We start from the raw sequence: 19,603 nt of genomic DNA, 5'->3' as shown, positions 1-19,603 counted from the left end.
CCTCCTTTAAGTGTAAAATGAGAAGGAAGTAAAATGGGTAACAGGAAGTAGTAGTGAGGCTACAAGGCAGGAGAAACAAAGCAGAGCATGGAGTCTGCTTTGAATGCAGAATTATGTTAAAAGGACAAAATTAAAGGTGCTCTCCCTGAATGCGCACAGCATTCACAATCGATGATCAAAAGGCACAAATAGTAAGATATAGGGGTAAGATATTATTGCCATTATGGAAACATGGCTGCATGGTGACAAAAACTGCAAACTGAATATTCATGGATACTGGAAGTTTAGTAAAGACAGACAAAGAGGTGGAGTTGTGCTGATAATAAGGGATGAGATCAGTGCATTAGTAAAGGGGATCTCAGTTTGGAAGAACAATGTGTGGAATCTGTTTGGGTGGAGCTAAGAATTAGCGAAAGGTAGCAGACATTGGTTGGAGTTGTTCATAGCCTACCAAATAGTAATGGTAATAGTAATGTATTAATCAAGAGATGATAGAAGCATGTAGCATAGGCTATACATTGATCATGGACGACTTCAATCTACGTGTACACTGGGTAAACCAATTGAGCACTGATGCAGTGGAAGATGAATTTCTGGAGTATGTTGGGAATGGTTTTCTAGAGCAGTATGTTGAGGAGCCAACTCGAGGACAGGCTATTTTAGATCTAGCATTATGTAATGAAAAAGGACTAATTAATAATCTTCTTGTAAAAGAACATTGAGGGGCGAGTGAACACAATATTATAGTATTTTATACTATGTTTGAAAATGAGGTAGTTCACTCTGAAGCAAGGGTGTTAAAGTTGAATAAAGGAAATTATGAAGGCGTGAGGGAGAAATTGGCTGAGATAGAATGTGAAAATACGTTAAAATGTACAGAGGCAATGGATAGTCTTCAAAGAATTATTACATAGCTTACAGCACATACACCTTCCTTCAAGGTGCAGAACCCCCAAAAAGTCAGTCAACCGTGGCTGACAAAGGAAGTTAAGGATGGTATAAGATTTAAAGATAAGCTTATGAAGTTGCCAGAAGTGGTAGTAAACCTGAGGATTGGGAGGCTTTTAAAATACAGCAAAAGAAGACCAGGAAACTGGTAAAGAAAGGGAGAATAGCATATGAATGCAATCTAGAGAAAAGATAAAAACAGACTCTAAAAGCTGCTTTAGGCAAATGTGGGTCCATTGCATGCAGAGTCGGGGATTAGAGAAATGGCAGTGAAGCTAAATGATAATTCTGAGTCTGCCTTCACTGGGGAAAATACAAGAAATCTCCCAGGTTTGGAGATCCAAGGGAGTAGGGAGAATAAGGAGTTGAAGGAAATTAATATTAGTAAGAATGGGATTGAACGTTGATAAGTCACTGGGACCTGACATATTAATTAGCAAAATAAACCCACATGGGATAGGAGGCAATACACTGACATGGATTAAGGATTGGTGAACAGGCAGAAAACAGAGAGTAGGAATAAACGGGTAATTCTCGTGTTGGTAAGCTGTGATTAGTGGGGTACCACAAAGATCAGTACTTGGGTCCCAGTTGATCACAATATATATTAACAATTTGGATGTGGGGACCAAATGTAATCCTTCCAAGTTCGCAGATGATACAAAGCGAGGTGGGAATGTGTTGTGAGGTAGATGTAAAGCAGCTATGGGAGGATTTGACTTAGTGAGTGGGCAAGAACATGGCAGATGGAATATATTGTGGAAAAATGGCAGAAGGAACAGACGTTCAGAGTATTTCCTAAATAATAAGAGATGAGAAAGTGTAGATGTACAAAGGGACCTGGGTGTCCTTGTCCATAAGTCGCTGAAGGCTAACATGCAGATGCAGCAAGCTATTCGGAAGGCTCGTGGAATGTTAGCTTTTGCCACAAGAGGATTTGAGTACAGGAGTAGTAAAGTCTTGCTTCAATTGTTTAGAATCTTGTTTAGACCGCACCTGGAGTAGTGTGTGCAGTTTTGGTCACCTTGCCTCAGAAGGATATTATTGCCATAGAGGGAATGCAATGAAAGTTCATAGGTTTGTTCCGGGGATGGTGGGACTGTCTTATGAAGAGAGATTGGGCAAATTCACTCTCCTTAATCAGTACATATTTCACCACATCTCTACCTCCTTTTAGATCTGAAGAAGGGTTATACGGACTCGAAACATTATCTCTGTCTCTCTCTCCGCAGATGCTTTCAGACCTGCTGTGTTTTTCCGGCATTTTTTGTTTTCGTTCCCCTGTTCCTATGTCTGCGGTGGATCCCCCTCTCCCAGGCCTGGGCTTCCATGTGATGTTCTGAATGATGACAGGATTAACCTTCTCCCTAACCTGTCCTAACCCTTCTGCCCGTTCATTTATTGAAACCAGGGATTCTACTTGTTCTAATGGTGACTTTCCCTGCCTGGCTAGTCATTCCTTGAAGTGAGCCCTTGAATTATTTGTATGTTGTTTTATCATGTTCCCACATTTCAGTAACAAATGTTGAAATGTCTGCTCCACACCCACAGGGTTTCATCTGTTTAAAGTCACAAACAGAAAGGTCCAGTTTTCTCCTGGAGTTTGAGACAAATCAGCTTTCAGAATGATGCAGAGTTTCAGCCAATGAGGGAGAACCGAGATCAGCCCCGCCCCTCATTCACTCTGATTGGCTGGAGGAGCAGCTGCTCCCATTCGGTCATCCAGCCCCACCCACTCCTCCGTCACTGCTGGAAAAACTCAGCAGATCTGACATCATCTGTGGAATGAAAAAAAAATGTTTCGAGTCTGTATGACTCACTGTTTTGTTCTCTCTCCACAGATGCTGTTAGACCTACTGAGTTTTTCCAGCATTTTCTGCTTTTGTTTCAGAATTCCAACATCCGCAGTATTTTGCTTTTACTTTAAAGTTGTGAAGTCACCGGAGCCAAATGAGATGTACCCAAGGATCCTGGGAGAACTGGATTAACAGAAATTAACTCCATTTAAATATTGAGAAGACGAAAGCCATTGTCTTCAGTCCTCGCTACAAACTCCACTCCATAGTCACTGGCTCCATCCCTCCACCTTGCTGGGAGTTGGAGTGGACCGGACCTGTGGGAGATACTCAGGAGATGAGAAGTGCTTATAAATACAGGTCGGGGATTCGAGTGAGGCCTACCTTGCTGGGAGTCAGAGTGGAGCGGACCTGCAGGAGACAGTGGGGAGCTGAGGAGCACCTATAAATACAGACCGAGGATTTGAGTGAGGAATGTCTATAAATACAGACCGAGGATTTGAGTGAGGAGTGGCTATAAATACAGACCGAGGATTTGAGTGAAGAGTGTCTATAAATACAGACCGAGGATTAGAGTGAGGAACATCTATAAATACAGACCGAGGATTTGAGTGAGGAGCATCTATAAATACAGACCGGGGATTTGAGTGAGGAGCGTCTATAAATACAGACCGAGGATATGAGTGAGGAGCGTCTATAAATTCAGAGTGAGGATTTGAGTGAGGAGCCTCTATAAATACAGAGTGAGGATTTGAGTGAGGAGTGTCTATAAATACAGACCGAGAATTTGAGTGAGGAGCATCTATAAATACAGACCGGGGATTTGAGTGATGAGTGTCTATAAATACAGACCGGGGATTTGAGTGAGGAACGTCTATAAATACAGAGTGAGGATTTGAGTGAGGAGTGTCTATAAATACAGACCGGGGATTTGAGTGAGGAGCGTCTATAAATACAGAGCGGGGATTTGAGTGAGGAGCGTCTATAAATACAGACCGAGGATTTGAGTGAGGAACGTCTGTAAACATAGACGGGGGATTTGAGTGAGGAGCGTCTATAAATACAGAAGGGGGGTTTGAGTGAGGAACGTCTATAAACACAGATGGGGGATTTGAGTGAGGAACGCCTATAAATACAGATGGGGGATTTGAGTGAGGAGCGTCTATAAATATAGAGCCGGGATTTGAGTGAGGAACGTCTATAAACACAGACGGGGGATTTGAGTGAGGGACGTCTATAAATACAGACAGGGGGTTTGAGTGAGGAACGTCTATAAACACAGACGGGGGATTTGAGTGAGGAACGCCTATAAATACAGACGGGGGATTTGAGTGAGGAACGGGCTGTTTCACTGTTGCAGCTGCTGTGAGGCAGCAGGAGAGGGGGGGAAAGAGGCAACTGTGATGTCACAGGAAGCAGGTACGTTGATTGGTCGGTAAGTGCTCAGTCTAAGGGACAGTGTGTGAGAAACCAGCTTAGGACAGGCAAGTTCAGGTAGATCTATAAATAAAAATAACTTTACACTAATAAACCAAAATTTGAAAACTTTAAAATTCAAATAAAACAACAAAGATTTTAAACAAGCAATAAAATAGAGTTACTTAAATAAACATCTAATACACATCCCTTGTAGTTAAGAAGCATATAATCTTTAGTTGTCAGTGATACTAGCATTCAGTAAACACAGTAAATTGTAGCATACATAGGAAGAAAGTAATTAAAGTAAATTAACTAAATAACATAAGTTAGAATGGTGGGACAGGGGTTATGTTGCAGCTGTGAGATGTGGGAGCTTTTGGATGCCAAGGCGATCCATGACAAACACGTCTGCAGGAAGTGTAAGCAGCTTGAGGAATTCCGGATCAGGATTATTGATCTGGAAACCGAAATGCAGACACGCAACAACATAATGGACGGGGAGAAATACCTGGATACTTTGTTCCGGAAGACAGTCACACCTCTTAGAAGAGGGTCATCTGTTTGATCAGCAGTGAGGGACAGGAGGATGTGACTGTCAGTGAGGCAGGTAATGGGACTGAGCAGGCAGTAGTGGAGGAGTCTCAGGCTTTGCAAGTGTCAAACAGGTTTGAGATGCTCACAACCTGTGTGGATGAAAGTGAAATGTGCAAGGTGGATGAGCTGGCTGGCCATGACACTGTGGTACAGGAAGCCATTCACGCAGTGGGAGCAAAACGGAATGTAGTGGTAGTAAGGGATAGTATAGTGAGAGCATTGACACTGTTTTCTGCAGCAAAAAGTGAGAGTCCAGACGGCTGTGTTGCCTGCCCAGTGCCAGGGTTCCGGACATCTGCTCAGGGCTGGAGAGGGACTTGCAATGGGAGGGGGAGAATCAAGTTGTCGTGGTCCATATACGTACCAATGACATGGGTAGAACTAGGAAAGAGGTTCTGTAAAGTCAGTGTAAGGAGCTAGGTAGCAAATTATGTAGCTGAAACTCAAAGGTAATAATCTCTGGATTATTACCTGAGCCACGTGCAAATTGGCATCGGGCAAATAAGACTGGAGAGACCAATGTGTGGCTCAAAGATTGGTGTGGGAGAAGTGGGTTCCGGTTTGTGGGGCACTGGTATCAGAGCTGGGGACAGTGGGGGCTGTACCGTTGGGACGGTTTACACCTGAACCGTGCTGGGATGAGTGTCCTCACAAATCGCATAGCTAGGGAAGTAGAGAGGGCTTTAAACTAAACAAGAGCAGTGAGGGATCAAGCTTGGGTAGAGGTATCAATTCAAGGTGTAGAGTCAAGAAAGGAGAGCAAAATAGTAATATGAGAAACAAGGTCAGAGAATGGCAGGAAAGGACTGAGAGAAAGAAACCTGAGAATAAATCAACAGTCAAGACTAAATGTTACAACGGTAACAAAAAGACAAGACTGAAGGCTCTCTATCTGAATGCACATAGCATTCAAAACAAAGTAAATGAATTGACGACTCACACAGAAGTAAATAAATATGAGCTGTTAGTAATTATGGAGACGTGGCTGCAGGACAACTAAGATTGGGTCCTTAATATTGAGGGGTACATGACATTCAAGGAGAATAGGAAGCTAGGTAAAGGTGGCGGGGTTGCATTGTTAATCAAAGAGGGCATTGGTGCAATAGTTAGAGATGACCTTGGATCAGGAGATCAGGATGTAGAGTCGGTTTGGGTGCAGATGAGGAATAGTAGGGGAAAAATAGTCATTAGTGGGAGTGGTTGATGGGCCCCTAACAGCAGCCATAGTGTAGGACAAAGTATTCAAGAGAAAATATTGTGTGCTTGTGATAAAGGGACGGCAATAATCATGGGTGATTTTAATCTACACGTTAACTGGAAAAATCAGATTGGCAGTAATAGCCTGGATGAGGAGTTCTTGGAATGCTTTTGAGATAGTTTCTTAGAACAGCATGTGCAGGAGCCAATCAGAGAGCAGGTTATATTTGACGTGGTATTGTGTAATGTAACAGGATTAATTAATGACCTCAGAGTAAGGGCACTACTAGGTAGCAGCGAGCACAATATGGTTGAATTTTACATCCAGTTTGAAAGGGAGAAGAGTGGGTCAAAGACTAATATCTTAAACTTAAATAAGGGCAACTATGTGGGGATGAAAGCTGAGCTAGCTGAAGTGAACTGGGAAACTAGGCTAGAGGATAGATGAATAGAGAAGCAGTGGCAGACATTTAAGGGAATATTTCAAAGTATTCAGAATGAGTACATCCCAACCATAAAGAAAAATCATAAGGGGAGGACCCACCATCTGTGGTTAACTAAAGAAGTTAAAGAAAGCATCAGCTTAAGGAAAAAGCATACAAATCCACAAAGATGAGCAGCAGGACAGATGATTAGACAGAATATAAAGAACAGTCAAAAATGGCTAAAAGGTTAATCAGGAGAAAGAAATTAGAGTGTGAGAGGAAGTTTGCTAGAAATGTAAAAATGGAGAGCAAGTGTTTCTACAGGTGCTTAAAAAGGAAAAGAGTGAGCAAAGTGAGTGTTGGTCCTCTAGAGGGTGACAGTGGGAAGTTAATAGTAGATAAGGAAATGGTAGAAGAAATTAATAATATTTTGCTTCTGTGTTCAATATAGAGGATACAAAAAACATTCCAGTAATAGCTGCAAATCAGAAGGTGACAGGAGAAAGGAACTTGGTGAAATTGAAATCACTGGGGAAATGGTACTGAGCAAATTGAAGGAGCTGCCGATGTCAAGTCTCTGGGATCCAATGAACTACATCCTAGGGTCTTAAAAGAGGCGGCTAATGCGGTAGTCGGTGCGCTGGTGTTAATTTTCCAAAATTCGCTCGATTCTGGAAAGGTTCCGTCAGATTGGAAAGCAGCAAATATAACCCCTCTATTCAAGAAGGGAGGGAGGCAGAAAACAGGAAACTATAGGCCAGTTAGCTTGACGTCTGTCGTGGGGAAGTTATCAGAATCAATCATTAAGGAGGTTATAGCTGGGCACTTAGAAGAGCTCAAGGCAATTGGGAAGAGTCAGCATGGTTTTGTGAAAGGAAAATCCTGTTTAACCAATTGATTGGAGTTATTTTGAAGGAGTAACATGCGCAATGGATAAAGGGGAGCCTGTAGACATACTGGACTTGGATTTCCAGAAGGCATTTGATAAGGTGCCACATCAAAGATTATTACAGAAAATAAAAGCGCATGGTGTAGGGGGTAACTTATTAGCATGGATAGGAGATTGGCTGGCTGGCAGAAAGCAGGGAGTATGTGTAAATGGGTCTTTTTCTGATTGGCAGGATGTGACGAATGGAGACCCACAGGGGTCTGTATTGGGGCCTCAGCTTTTTGTGATTTACATCAATGTTTTATTTGAGGGGAGTGAAGACATGGTCGCTAAATTGGCAGATGGCACAAAGATAGCAAGGAAAGTATGTTGCGAAGAGGACATGAGGAGGTTGCAGATGGATGTAGATAGGTTGAATGAGTGGCCAAAGATCTGGCAAATGGAGTGAAATGTGGGAAAATGTGAAGTTGGTCACTTTGGCAGTAAGAACAAAAAAGCAGAGTATTGCTTAAATGGAGAATGGCTGCATAATTCTGTAGTGCAGAGGGAGCTAGGTGTTCTAGTAAATGAGTCACAAAAAGTTTGTATGCAGGTACAGCAAGTAATTAATAAGGCTAATGGAATGCTATCCTTTGTTAGGAGAGGGGTTGAACATAAAAGTAAGGATGTTATGCTTCAGTTATACAGGACTGCACCTTGAATACTGCGTGCAGTTTTGGTCTCCTTATTTAAGGAAGGATATAAATGCATTGGAGGCGGTTCAAAGGATGTTCACTAGATTGATATCTGGAATGAGCGGGCTGTCTTATGAGGAAAGGTTGGACAGACTGGAGTTTAGAAGAGTGAGGGGTGATTTGATTGAAGTATACAAGATCCTGAATGGCCTTGACAAGGTGGACGTTGAAAGGATATTTCCTCTTGTGGGTGAGTCTAGAACTAGGGGGCACCGTTTCAAAATTAGGGGGTCGCCCTTTTAGGACAGAGATGAGGATAATTTTTTTTTCTCAGAGGGATGTGCGAATGGAAACTCTCTGCCTCAGATGGCGGTGGAGGCGCGATCATTGAATATGTTTAAGACAGAGGTAGATAGATTCTTGTTAGGCAAGGGAATCAAAGGTTATCGAGGTTAGATGGTAATGTGGAAATTCAAACACAAGAAGATCAGCCATGATCTTATTGAATGACACAGCAAACTTGAGAGGCCAAATGGTCTGCTCCCGTTCCTATTCCATATGTTCTTATGGTCTCTCTCCAGTGTGAATTCGCTGGTGTATTCACAAGTGGGATGACTGAGTGAATCCCTTCCCACACATGAAGCAGGTGAATGGTCTTTCCCCAGTATGAAATCGTTGGTGTCTCAGCAGGCCAGATGGCTGAGTGAATCCCTTCCCACACTCGGTACAGGTGAATGGTCTCTCTCCAGTGTGAAACCGCTGGTGTATTCGCAGGTGGGATGACTGAGTGAATCCCTTCCCACACTCGTAGCAGGTGAATGGTCTCTTCCCATTGTGAAACCGCTGGTGTGTTCGCATGTGGGATGGCTGAGTGAATCCGTTCCCACACTCGGAGCAAGTGAACGGTGTATCTCCAGCATGAATTCGCTGGTCCCTCTGCAGGTGGTATGACTGAGTGAAACCCTTCCCACACTCGGAGCAGGTGAACGGTCTCTCCCCACTGTGAACTTGCTGGTGTATCAGCAGGTCAGATGACTGAGTGAATCTCTTCCCACGCTCAGAGCAGGTTAACGGCCTCTCCCCACTGTGAACCCACCGGTGTCTAAGCAGGTCAGATGACTGAGTGAATGCCTTCCAACACTCAGAGCAGACGAACGGTCTCTCCCCATTGTGAATTCGCTGGTGTGCTCGCAGGTTGGTTGAGTAAGTGAATCCCTTCCCACACTCAGAGCAGGTGAATAGCTTCTTCCCATTGTGAACTCGCTGGTATCTCAGCAGCTCAGATGACTGAGTGAATCCCTTCCCACATTCAGAGCAAGTGAATGGTCTCTCCTCAGTGTGAATTCGCTGGTGTGTTCGCAGGTTGGCTGACAGAGTGAATCCCTTCCCACACTCGGAGCAGGTGAACGGCCTCTACCCGGTGTGACTGCGTCGATGGATTTCCAGCTGGGATGGGTAATTGAATCCTTTCCCACAGTCCTCACATTTCCACGGTTTCTCCATGGTACGGGTGTCCATGTGTCTCTTCAGGTTTGATGATCAATTGAATCCTTGTCCAAACAGAGAACATGTGTACAGTCACCCCCACTGTGAATGGTGTGATGCTATTTCAGGCTGTGTAACTGGTTAAAGCTCTTTCCACTGTCAGTTCACTGGAACACTCTCACTCGGGTGTGTGTGTGTCTCAGTGCTTTTCCAGACACACTGATGTTTGAAATCTTTTCCCACAGACAGAATAGACAAACATTTCTCCTTCCACATTCAAAGACTGATGATATTCAGGTCCTGATGAATCGAGTGACTCTGTCAGATCTTGATGTGCTGTTTGGTTTGAGTTCCCCCTCTGTAAATCCTCCCCTTCTGATACCCTGTAAAAGGAGTTTACAAAAGTCATCACTGTAAGAACAGGATAGAAATTCAGAGCAGACAATTCTCATTTCTATGGAACATTATTTCCTGTCTTCTTCTCCCAAGGCTGCAAATCCCTGTCCCACACATTCTCCCTCCTCCCTGTGCTGAAGCCAAACAGAGTTTTGGATAATTCTTCCTGTATCTTTTTAACAAATTTGTCCAACTGAAGATAACAAAATGTTTGATGATTCACTTCAGTACTCGTGACAAAACATTAATCTGAAACCCCCTGACCGACCACACAGAATAGCAGATGTTAACCTTGTGTCCAAACCTTACTGTGTGGAGATTTAATGAGTGACTGTGAAGGTGGTTTCTCCAAACCTCCCAGGGTTTCCTTCCTTCCTTCTCTCCCTCTCTAACTAAGTTAAACCATGGGAACAGTCTCATGGCCCATTCTGGTTACTGCTTCTCTTCCTGATGACTAATTAACTCCAGTTAAATACTGAGAAGACTGAAGACACTGTTTTAAATCCCTGCTTCAATCTCCATTTCCCAGGTACAAACTCCATCTCTCTCCCTGGGAACAGTCTGAGATTAAGCCAGTCTGTTCACAACCTCGGTGTTACATTTGATCTCGAGATGAGCTTCTGACCTCATATCTGTGCCATCACTAAGACGGCCTGTTTCCACTCGACCTCACTGTGTCTCAATGCTTCTGCTGCTGAAACCCTCACCCCTGCCATTGTTACCTCCAGACCTGAACGACTATCCCAACACATTCCTGGCTGGTCTCCCACATTCTACGCTCCGTAAACATGAAGCCATCCAAAGATCTGCTGTCCATGTCTTCACTCGTAGCAAGTCCTGTTTCACTATCACCCCTCTGCTTCCTGACCTGCTTTGGCTCCCAGTCAAGCAACAACTTGATTTTAAAATTCTCATCCTTGTTTTCAAATCCCTCCATGGCCATACCCCTCCCTTTCTCTGTAATCTCCTCCAGCCCCACAACCCTCTGAGATATCTGCACTGCTCGAATTCTGGCCTTGAACATTCCCTATTTTAATCGCTCCAGCATTAATGACCATGCCTGAAGTTCCCTCGTTCACAAACTCTGAAATTCTCTCCCTAAACAGTGCAGTAGATGTCGGGATGCTGAATAAATTTGAGGAGATAGACAGATTTTTAATTAGTAATGGATTGAAAGGTTATGGGGAGAGGGTGGGAAATTGGATTTGAGGCCGAAATGAGATCAGCCATGATTGTATTGAATGGCAGGGCAGGCTCGAGGGGCTGAATTGCCTACTTCTGCTCCTAGTTCTTATGTACACCTCTCCCTCTGTCTGCCACATTTCCCCCTTTTAAGACACTTGAGTATTGCTTAAAAAAAAGACATTCTGTCAAAACTTTTATCTTGTGCTCATCAGGACAGACGCAAGGACACTGAATTTCAAAGATTGTCAGTCGGGCTCAAAATGTGGTTCACTTATGCTTGCTAGAAGCTACAGATATTCATACACTGGGAACTGTCCACTGCAGACAGAAGGTGCATGTCCAGGGATGGGGCCGTTTGTTGAATTAAACAAAAGCATGGAGGATGATAGCTCTTTGGTGCATTCTCCATGGTAATGCCTTGATCAATCAGAGCTGACTGGCCAACCAGTCAACACCCTTTCCTTGTGCAGCATAAATTGTTGTTCGCTGAGAAATTTGGTTTTTTTGCATCTGTCCGGAGGAGTGCAACATGAAATATCAGCAATATGTCTCCCTTTCTCAGCAATGTTTAAATTCTGTACTGCTGAGTGACTGTGGGTTTATAATTCTATTGCTGCTGATCTAAAACTCCTGGTGAACACACATTTTATGAATGTCTCCCTCGGGCTGTTGTTCATTGTCCCCGTGAGGATGGCGGCCGCGCATGCGCCTGTCCCGACTTTGCCCCTATAAAGATGGCGGCAGCGCATGCGCCCGTCCCGACATTACCCTATAAAGATGGCGGCCGTTAACTCGGGCGTTCCTCCCGCAGCGCCGAGCAAACCCGAGACCGGTGGCTTTTTATTGAGGGTTTGGGGCCGGTACCGTAAGTTTATGAAGTTTCCAAACTAACCCGCCGGCCCTATCTCTGTTCACAGGTTTATTTTCGGCCCTGGATCCGCATTCGGTCTTTGTCAAACCCGGATTTTAAATCCGCTCGTTCGAGCTCTCTTCCCGTCTGCCTCCACGGATTGCGCATGCTCCGGCTCCAAATGATTGGCGGCAGCTCCGGACCAATAGAAAAAAGGGGCGGAGCTGGAGGACGGAGCGGGAGCAGTTGGTCCTCCAGCCAATCGGAATGAATGAGGGACGGAGCCTGTTGGGAGTGGAGCATGCGCAATGAGTGCGGAGGACCGGGACGAAAGCGGTGGAATTGAAAGTCCAGCGGGTGAGAAAGGGCCGAGTGCAGGAGAGGAATGGAGCCGGAGGGTGGACTGGGAGGGTTCACAAACACCCGGTGTAGGACTCCAAACCCGGATTACAAACTCCCGGAGCCCAGTTTACACCCAGTGTTTGGAAACTCCTTTTACAGGGGGTTAGAAGGGGAGGATTTACACACAGCAAACTCCAACCCAGAGAAATGTTTCTCTCTTAATTTCTATCTTGTTCTGACGGTTAGTGTTTTTGAAATTTTCTGATACTGGATCTTAGAAGTTAAGGGTTGATAGATGGGAAACTCAAATCAAACATCAATTCAGATCTGGCAGAGTCACTCGATTCGTGAGGACCTGAATATCATCGGCCTTTAAATCTGGAAGGTAAACAGTTGGCCTGTCTGTCTGTGGGCAAAGGTTACTTGCAGGAGAAAGAATAATTAAATGGGGAAAGCCAACTTCAATAGGGGGAGAATGGATCTAACCCAGTAAAGTGGAATCAAAGGTTGGCAGGAGAAACTGTAATTGAGGAATGGGCTGCCTTAAAGAGGAAATAGATCAGACATAGTAATGACATATTCTTATAAATGAGGAAGGTGTGGCTAACATATCCACAGCTCACTAAATAAGAGAAGAGATTAAGATGAAGATGAATCAGTCTGCTAACAGAGATATCAGGTGGCTAATACAACCGAGAGACAGGATAAAAAAAGAATATTCAGAGAGAAATTGGAAAAAGAGAGTAAGAGAAGCAAAGAGAGAGTATGAGAAGAGACTGGCAGCTAACATGGAAGGAAATCAAAACGCTTTCTCCGGCTTATACCTAGTAACAGGGTGGTAAAAGGAGAAAGGGGCTGATTAGGGATTAAAAAAAGGTGATTTACACATTGGGACAGGGGGTATGGATGAGGTATAAATGAATATTTGGCATCTGTCTTTACCAAAGAAGATGATGCTGCACAGGTCATGGTTAAAGAGGAGGTAGTTCAAACACTTGTGGTGTTTAATATTGATAAGGAGAAGATATTATATAGGCTGTCTGATAAAGTTGACAAGGCACCAGGATTGGATGAGATGTATCCAAGGATACTGAGGGAATTCAGTGTGGAAATTGTGGAGGCACTGACCATATTATTCCAATCTTCTTCAGACCCATGTGTGGTGACAGAGGACAGGAGAATTGCAAATCATACACCTTTGTTCAAAAAGTGTGTAATGATAAGCCCAGCAACTTCCAGACCAGTCAGTTTAACCTTGGGAGTGATAATTCTGGACAAAATTAATAGTCACTTAAGCAAATGTGGGCTAATTCAGGAAAGCCAGCACAAGTTTGTTAAGGGAAAATCATGTTAAACTAATTTGCTTAAGGTTTTTCAAGAGTTAACAGTGTGGTTGATGAGGGTAATGCTGTTAATGTGGTGTACATGGTCTTCCAAATGGCATTCAATAAAGTGCCACATAACAGACTTGTGAGAAAAGTTATAGCTTATAGAACAAAATGGGCAGCAGCAACATGGATACAAAATTAACTGAGTGACAGGAAACAGAGAGTAATGATTTTTCAGAATGGAGGAAGGTTGAAAGTGGATTTCCCCAGGAGTCAGTGTTAGGACTCCTGCTCCTATGACCTAGACCTTAGTGTTCAGGCACAATTTTGAAATTTATGGGCACAGACTGTGTAGAAGGTCCTTTCTCTGGTGGACCTTAGTGAACCAGTTGAGTTTTTGTGACAATCCAGCATCTTTCATGGTCACTTTTTCCTCGTGCCGGCCCCACAAATTCCCAGATCCATTCAGCTCAGTTTCACAACCTCCCTTTGTGTTTTTGTGGGTTCTCTCTCACTCCCTCTTTCTGTTTTAAATCAATTCCACAGGATATTAGAAGGAGAGGATTTGCAGTCAAGAAACTGAAACCAAACATCACATCAGGATCTGATGGATTGCACAGTTTATCGTAGCCTGAATATCATCGGATTTTGAACATGGAAGGAAAAAGCACTGTTCAAAGTGGGGAGAAACTGTACACGTGTTGTATTTGTGGACAAGGCTTCAGCCAATCATCTAATGTGGCAGGACATAAATGCAGTCCCAACAGGGAGAAACCATGGAAATGTGGGGACTGTGGGAAGGGATTCAATTACATGGAAAGACATCGGTGCAGTCAAACAGCAGAGAGATCGTTCATCTGCTCCGAGTGTGGGAAGGGATTCACTCGTTCATCCTACCTACTGAAACACCAGCGAGTTCACACTGACGAGAGACCTTTTAAATGCTTGGACTGTTGGAAGTGCTACAAAAGTTCCTGGGAACTGATGACCCATCAACGTGTTCACACTGACGCGAGACCGTTCAGCTGCTCTTACTGTGGGACTGGGTTCAGGTGATCATCTCATCTGACCAAGCACCAACGAATTCACACTGGGGAGAAGCCATTTATCTGTCCCAAGTGTGGGAAGGGATTCACTCAGTCATCCAACCTGCTGAGACACCAGCATGGTCACACTGGAGAGAAGCATTTCACCTGTTCAGAATGTGGGAAGGGATTCACTGATTCATCCCATCTGTTGACGCACCAGCGAGTTCACAGTGAGGGGAGACCTTTTCAATGTCCAGACTGCGGGAAGTGCTATAAAAGTTACGGGGACTTGGTGTCCCATCAACGTGTTCACACTGACGAGAGACCGTTCAGATGCTCTCACTGTGGCACTGGGTTCAGGCGATTACCAAACCTTATTTCACACCAGCGAGTTCACACTGGGGAGAGACCGTTCACCTGCTCCGTGTGTGGGAAGGGATTTACTCAGTCATCCAACCTCCTGAAACACCAACCAGTTCACACTGGGAAGAGACCATTCACCTGCTCCCAGTGTGGGAAAGGATTCACTCAGTCATCGAACCTGCTGAGACACCAGCAGGTTCACGAGTAACTACAGTGATTGAGTTTTGCAACCATGTTTCACTGGGGTCTGTTTCTGCTGATGTTAGTAAACTCGAGCCCAGTTATAGGTGTTAATGTTCTGGATAAATATAAAATCAATTAGCTTTCTATTAAGTAGATGATGTTGAATCATTTTACTATCCCTAAGACATTAGTTCCTTTTGAAGGGCTCTCCCTCTCCCCTGTCTCCTCCATCTTTACCTCTAAGAACAAGTGTGAGGAACTCATGGAGCTTCTTTGTCACTAAGATTGAGACAATCCGATCAGCTGCCTCTGCTGCTTTCTTCCCTTCCATTTGCCCATCGGGACAAACTTTCTCTAAAGATCCCCTATGTCCGAGCTCTGAACCCACATCTTTCTCCAGTTTCTCTCCCATCTCCCCTTCCTGTCCTCTCAGAGCTCACTTTGTCCATGAGACCCACCTCCTGCTCCATCGACCCTATTCCCGCTAAACTGCTGATCACCCAATTTCCCCATGTTCACTGATATTGTTAATGGCCCTCTTTCTTCAGGTACTGTCCCTGTCACCTTCAAATCTGCCATCATCACCTGTCCTCAATAAAACCAACACTTGACCCCACTATCCTATTAAACCCCCGCACCAGCTCCCACCTCCTTTCACTCTCCAAAGTCCTGATCACCTCCCAAATCAATGTCCACATTTCCCAGAACTCCATGTTTAAATCCCTCCAATAAGATCTCTGTCCCTGTCACGGTATCGAAACAGCTCTTCCCAAAGTCACCAATGACACCCGATGTGAATGTGACAAAGGAAAACTCCCTCATTGTCCTTCTCGCCCTGTCCACAGCCTCTAACAACGTGGACCAAACCGTCCTCCTCCAATGCCTCTGCACTGGTGTCCAGCTGGGTGGGACATGATGAAACAATGTACAAACAATTCAAGGGCTGACTGACTTCAAGAAATAACTGGGCAGACAGGGAATGTCACCGTTACAACAAGGAGAGTCCGTGGTTTCAGTTAATGAACCGACAGAAGGGTGTTGTGGAGTATCTAAAACACTCGACATGAGTCAGCTGTGTGATGGAAAAGCAACATTAACGACAAATATGAGGATACAGGAGAGCCCCAAAGACATCTCATCGATACAAGTTTCTCCCGTACATTTGGAGTATTTTGTAGACATTACAGCATTGATCATGATTACAGAATGAACCGTGTGCCCTTGTTTATAATTTCGATCCTGTACGTTCATGCCTATGTAGAAATGGTCTGCACCCATAGCTGGTTCCTCTGTTATTCCCCTCCCACCCCACACCACAAGTGCACTTCCTCTGATCTTCTCGACTTTCTAGCTCCTTCTCGCTGTCTCCCTTTCCATCAAAAATCAGCAAATTGTTAAAAAAATGAATGTAAAAATAATGTCTAACCTTGTAATCCCGACATTAGCAAGAAGTCCCCTTATGACCCCATTGGACATCTGTCCATTCGACCATACCCTAATCCTTCTGTTAGTCCTAAATTAATTGTGTCAGTCAGACTAAGCAGAATTACTAACTTGAAGCATATATTTGTTAATGACGCATTCCCCCCTTTCAAGGGTTAGGACAGGTTAGGAAGAAGGTTCATATTGTCATCATTCAGAACAACCCAGATTACAAAGGAACAACTGATCTCAAAGACAACCTCTTGTAGTATGTGTGGAGGGGGTGTGCTGAATCAGGTTTAAATGGGTTAAATGATATATGTTTTCTATATTAGACAATCACATTAAAATCTGGAACTCAGATGGGGATATGGATTTGTGTTAGGTGGGAAGATCTGGATCAGTGTATTACTCCAGGAAGCCTGAAGATCAGAGGGACAGTATTTCAGAACTGATTCCTGTGATAGCAGCAATCCCATTGCTGTCTGTGAAAAAGACCGATGGAATTATTTAAAGTGGAAACCATAGGCGTGTTGGAGGATGATGTACACAAGGAATTTGTGAATTATCTGAGGGGAAAGGAATGGATCTGGAAAGCAGCAGACACTTCATGTTGCTCCAGGAGAAGTGGGGCCTGGTTGTGTAGGTGTCAGGTTTTACACAGCACACGGTCAGCCTGTGGTTTCACCCTGGATGAAGGATCTCCGAATCGTACCATTCACATCACCGGATGGGATTCTCAGGAGCCATGTTGTCTGCTTGGAGAGGAAGGTTTGTGTTATAGCTAATGAGAAGCAGCACAGACAAGCACACACAGAGACTCATGCACACTTTCTGTCTTTCTCACACACACTCAGACATCCTCTCCACACCCACACACATTTACACACACTTCCACACTCAGGGATACACCCGCACTCATACAAACAGACACGTGAGGACACATCCTGTCCTATCAAGTGGACAACACCAACCAAAGTGACTAATACTGGGGATAAAGTATTGGTGCCTGTGAAGAACACTGTTTTTGGCACATTCAAGTCAACATCACCCTCCATAGCCTGTGAGCGGTTTTGACCATCCAATCTCACCCCTTTCTCTGAACATTAAATCTATATTGAACAACATCTGGGACAGAGGCTACAACACAATTAGAACAATGAGCTGTCTATTGCCAGTGACAGTGGGAGGTAGTGTAAATTTCAGAACAACATCCCTGGATAATTACAGCCTCTAATTTCCTCTTGGAATGACTTAAAATGTCAATTCCTCTCATGTTGATGGTCTGTTTGATGAGAGAATTCTGAGACAGGTCACATGGAGAAAGAATATAATGTTGTTTTGACTCTGTATCCAATATTCCCCTGAGTTTGTTCATTGCTGCCCCAATGTCCTGAGACATGTTCCTATGTTCAAAAGGAACTATTTTGTGTCAGCAATATTAAAAAAGACTCAATACACCATGTGTTTAACACAAATCTGATTGTTATCCAGAATATAAACCCCTATAACTGGGCTGGAGTTTATTAACATCAGCAGAAACAGACCCCAATCAACATGGTTCAGACCTGGATGTGATTCACAGCAAAATCCAATCACTTGTTAATTGTGAACTCGCTGGTGTCTCAGCAGGTTAGTGACTGAATGAATCCCTTTCCACATGTGAATGGCCAGCATGTGAATGGCCTCTCTCCAGTGTGAATTTGCTGGTGTACAGTGAGTTGAGATGACCATCTGAACCCAGTCCCACAGTGAGAGCACCTGAACGGTCTCCCGTCAGTGTGAACACGTTGATGGGACATCAGTTCACTGGAATTTTAGCACTTTTCACAGTCTGGGCATTTAAAAGTCCACTCGGCAGTGTGAATTTGTTGATGTGTCTGTAGCTGGGATGACTGAGTAAATCTCTTGCCACACTCGGAGCAATTGAACAACTTCTCCCCAGTGTGAACCTGCTGGTGTCTCACAAGGTTGTTTGAATGGGAGAATCTTTTCCCACACTCGGAGCAGCTGAATGGCCTCCCCTCAGTGTGAGTTTGTTCGTGCCTCAGCAGGCTGGATAACTGAGTGAATCCCTTCCCACACTCCGTACAGGTGAATGGCCTCTCCCCAGTGTGAATGTGCTGGCGTATGGTGAGTTCTGATAAATATATGCTTTCTTTACCACCTGATCCACCTGTCCGGCCACCTTCAGGGACCAGTGGACATGGACTCCGAGGTCTCTCACTTTCTCTACCCCTCCTAATATTCTCCTGTTTATTGTGTATTCTCCAGCTTTGTTTGCCCTCCCCAAATGCATTAGCATGAATTTTCTTTCTCTTTTACAGCTGATTTAAAGTTGCAGATTTTGCTCCAAAGGTTAAATTCGGATTGATATTCAAAGTTAGCTATTTAACTGCAGCAACAATTTCAGCTGGGAGTCAGTGAATTAAGAGGAAAGATCCCAGACAGCGGTTCTTCAAGGTACACTGCAGTCCCGACAGCTCAATCAGCTCCACTCTCAGCTCAAGAGAGCTCAACAACTCCACATCCTGTCCACAGGGGAGTTCTCCTGGTGCAGTGGGACCAACATTCGTGCTTCAACTTACACCACCAAAAAAACTAGATTAATCAGTTATTCTGATTGCTGTTTGTGGAATCTTGCTGTGCACAAACTGGCTGTCATGAAACAGGAACAACTTGTATAAAACATCCCAAGGTGCTTCAGAGGAGTTTCATAAAGAAAAAACTGACAAGTCACATAGGGAGATATTAGGGTCAATGGACAAAGCCGTGATTGAAGAGGTAAATTTTAACCAACATCTTTAATCAGGAGAGAGAGCTGGAGGGGTGGAGAAGTTGAGGGAGAGAATTTCAAAGCTTCACACCTAGGCACGGCCATCAATGGTGGAGTAATTAAAGTCAGGAATGCCAAAGAGGCCAGGAGGATGAGTGCTGAAATCTAGGAGGGTTGTAGTACTGGAGATTAGAGAGATAGAGAGGGATGAGGCCATGGAGGGATTTGAAACAAGTATGCAATTTTAAAATGGCGACATTGCTTGACCAGGAGCCAATGTGGGTCAATGAGCACAGGGGTAAT

The 19,603-nt window shown here is 44.2% G+C and overlaps 1 protein-coding gene across 1 annotated transcript in view; it reads right to left on the bottom strand.

The window, feature by feature from the left end:
• The window catches only part of LOC144698069 (uncharacterized), a 207,830-nt gene that overhangs the window by 27,319 nt on the left and 160,908 nt on the right, over nt 1-19,603 (bottom strand). Inside the window, 1 exon segment of the mRNA XM_078569995.1 lies at nt 8,508-9,466. Coding sequence (XP_078426121.1) covers nt 8,508-9,466 — 959 coding nt within the window.

This window comes from Cetorhinus maximus, chromosome 23, assembly GCF_964194155.1.
Source record: "Cetorhinus maximus chromosome 23, sCetMax3.hap1.1, whole genome shotgun sequence".
Classification (NCBI taxonomy): Eukaryota; Metazoa; Chordata; class Chondrichthyes; order Lamniformes; family Cetorhinidae; genus Cetorhinus; species Cetorhinus maximus.
The sequence above is the reverse complement of the archived record's forward strand: the minus strand, read 5'-3'. Positions and strand labels throughout refer to the sequence as shown.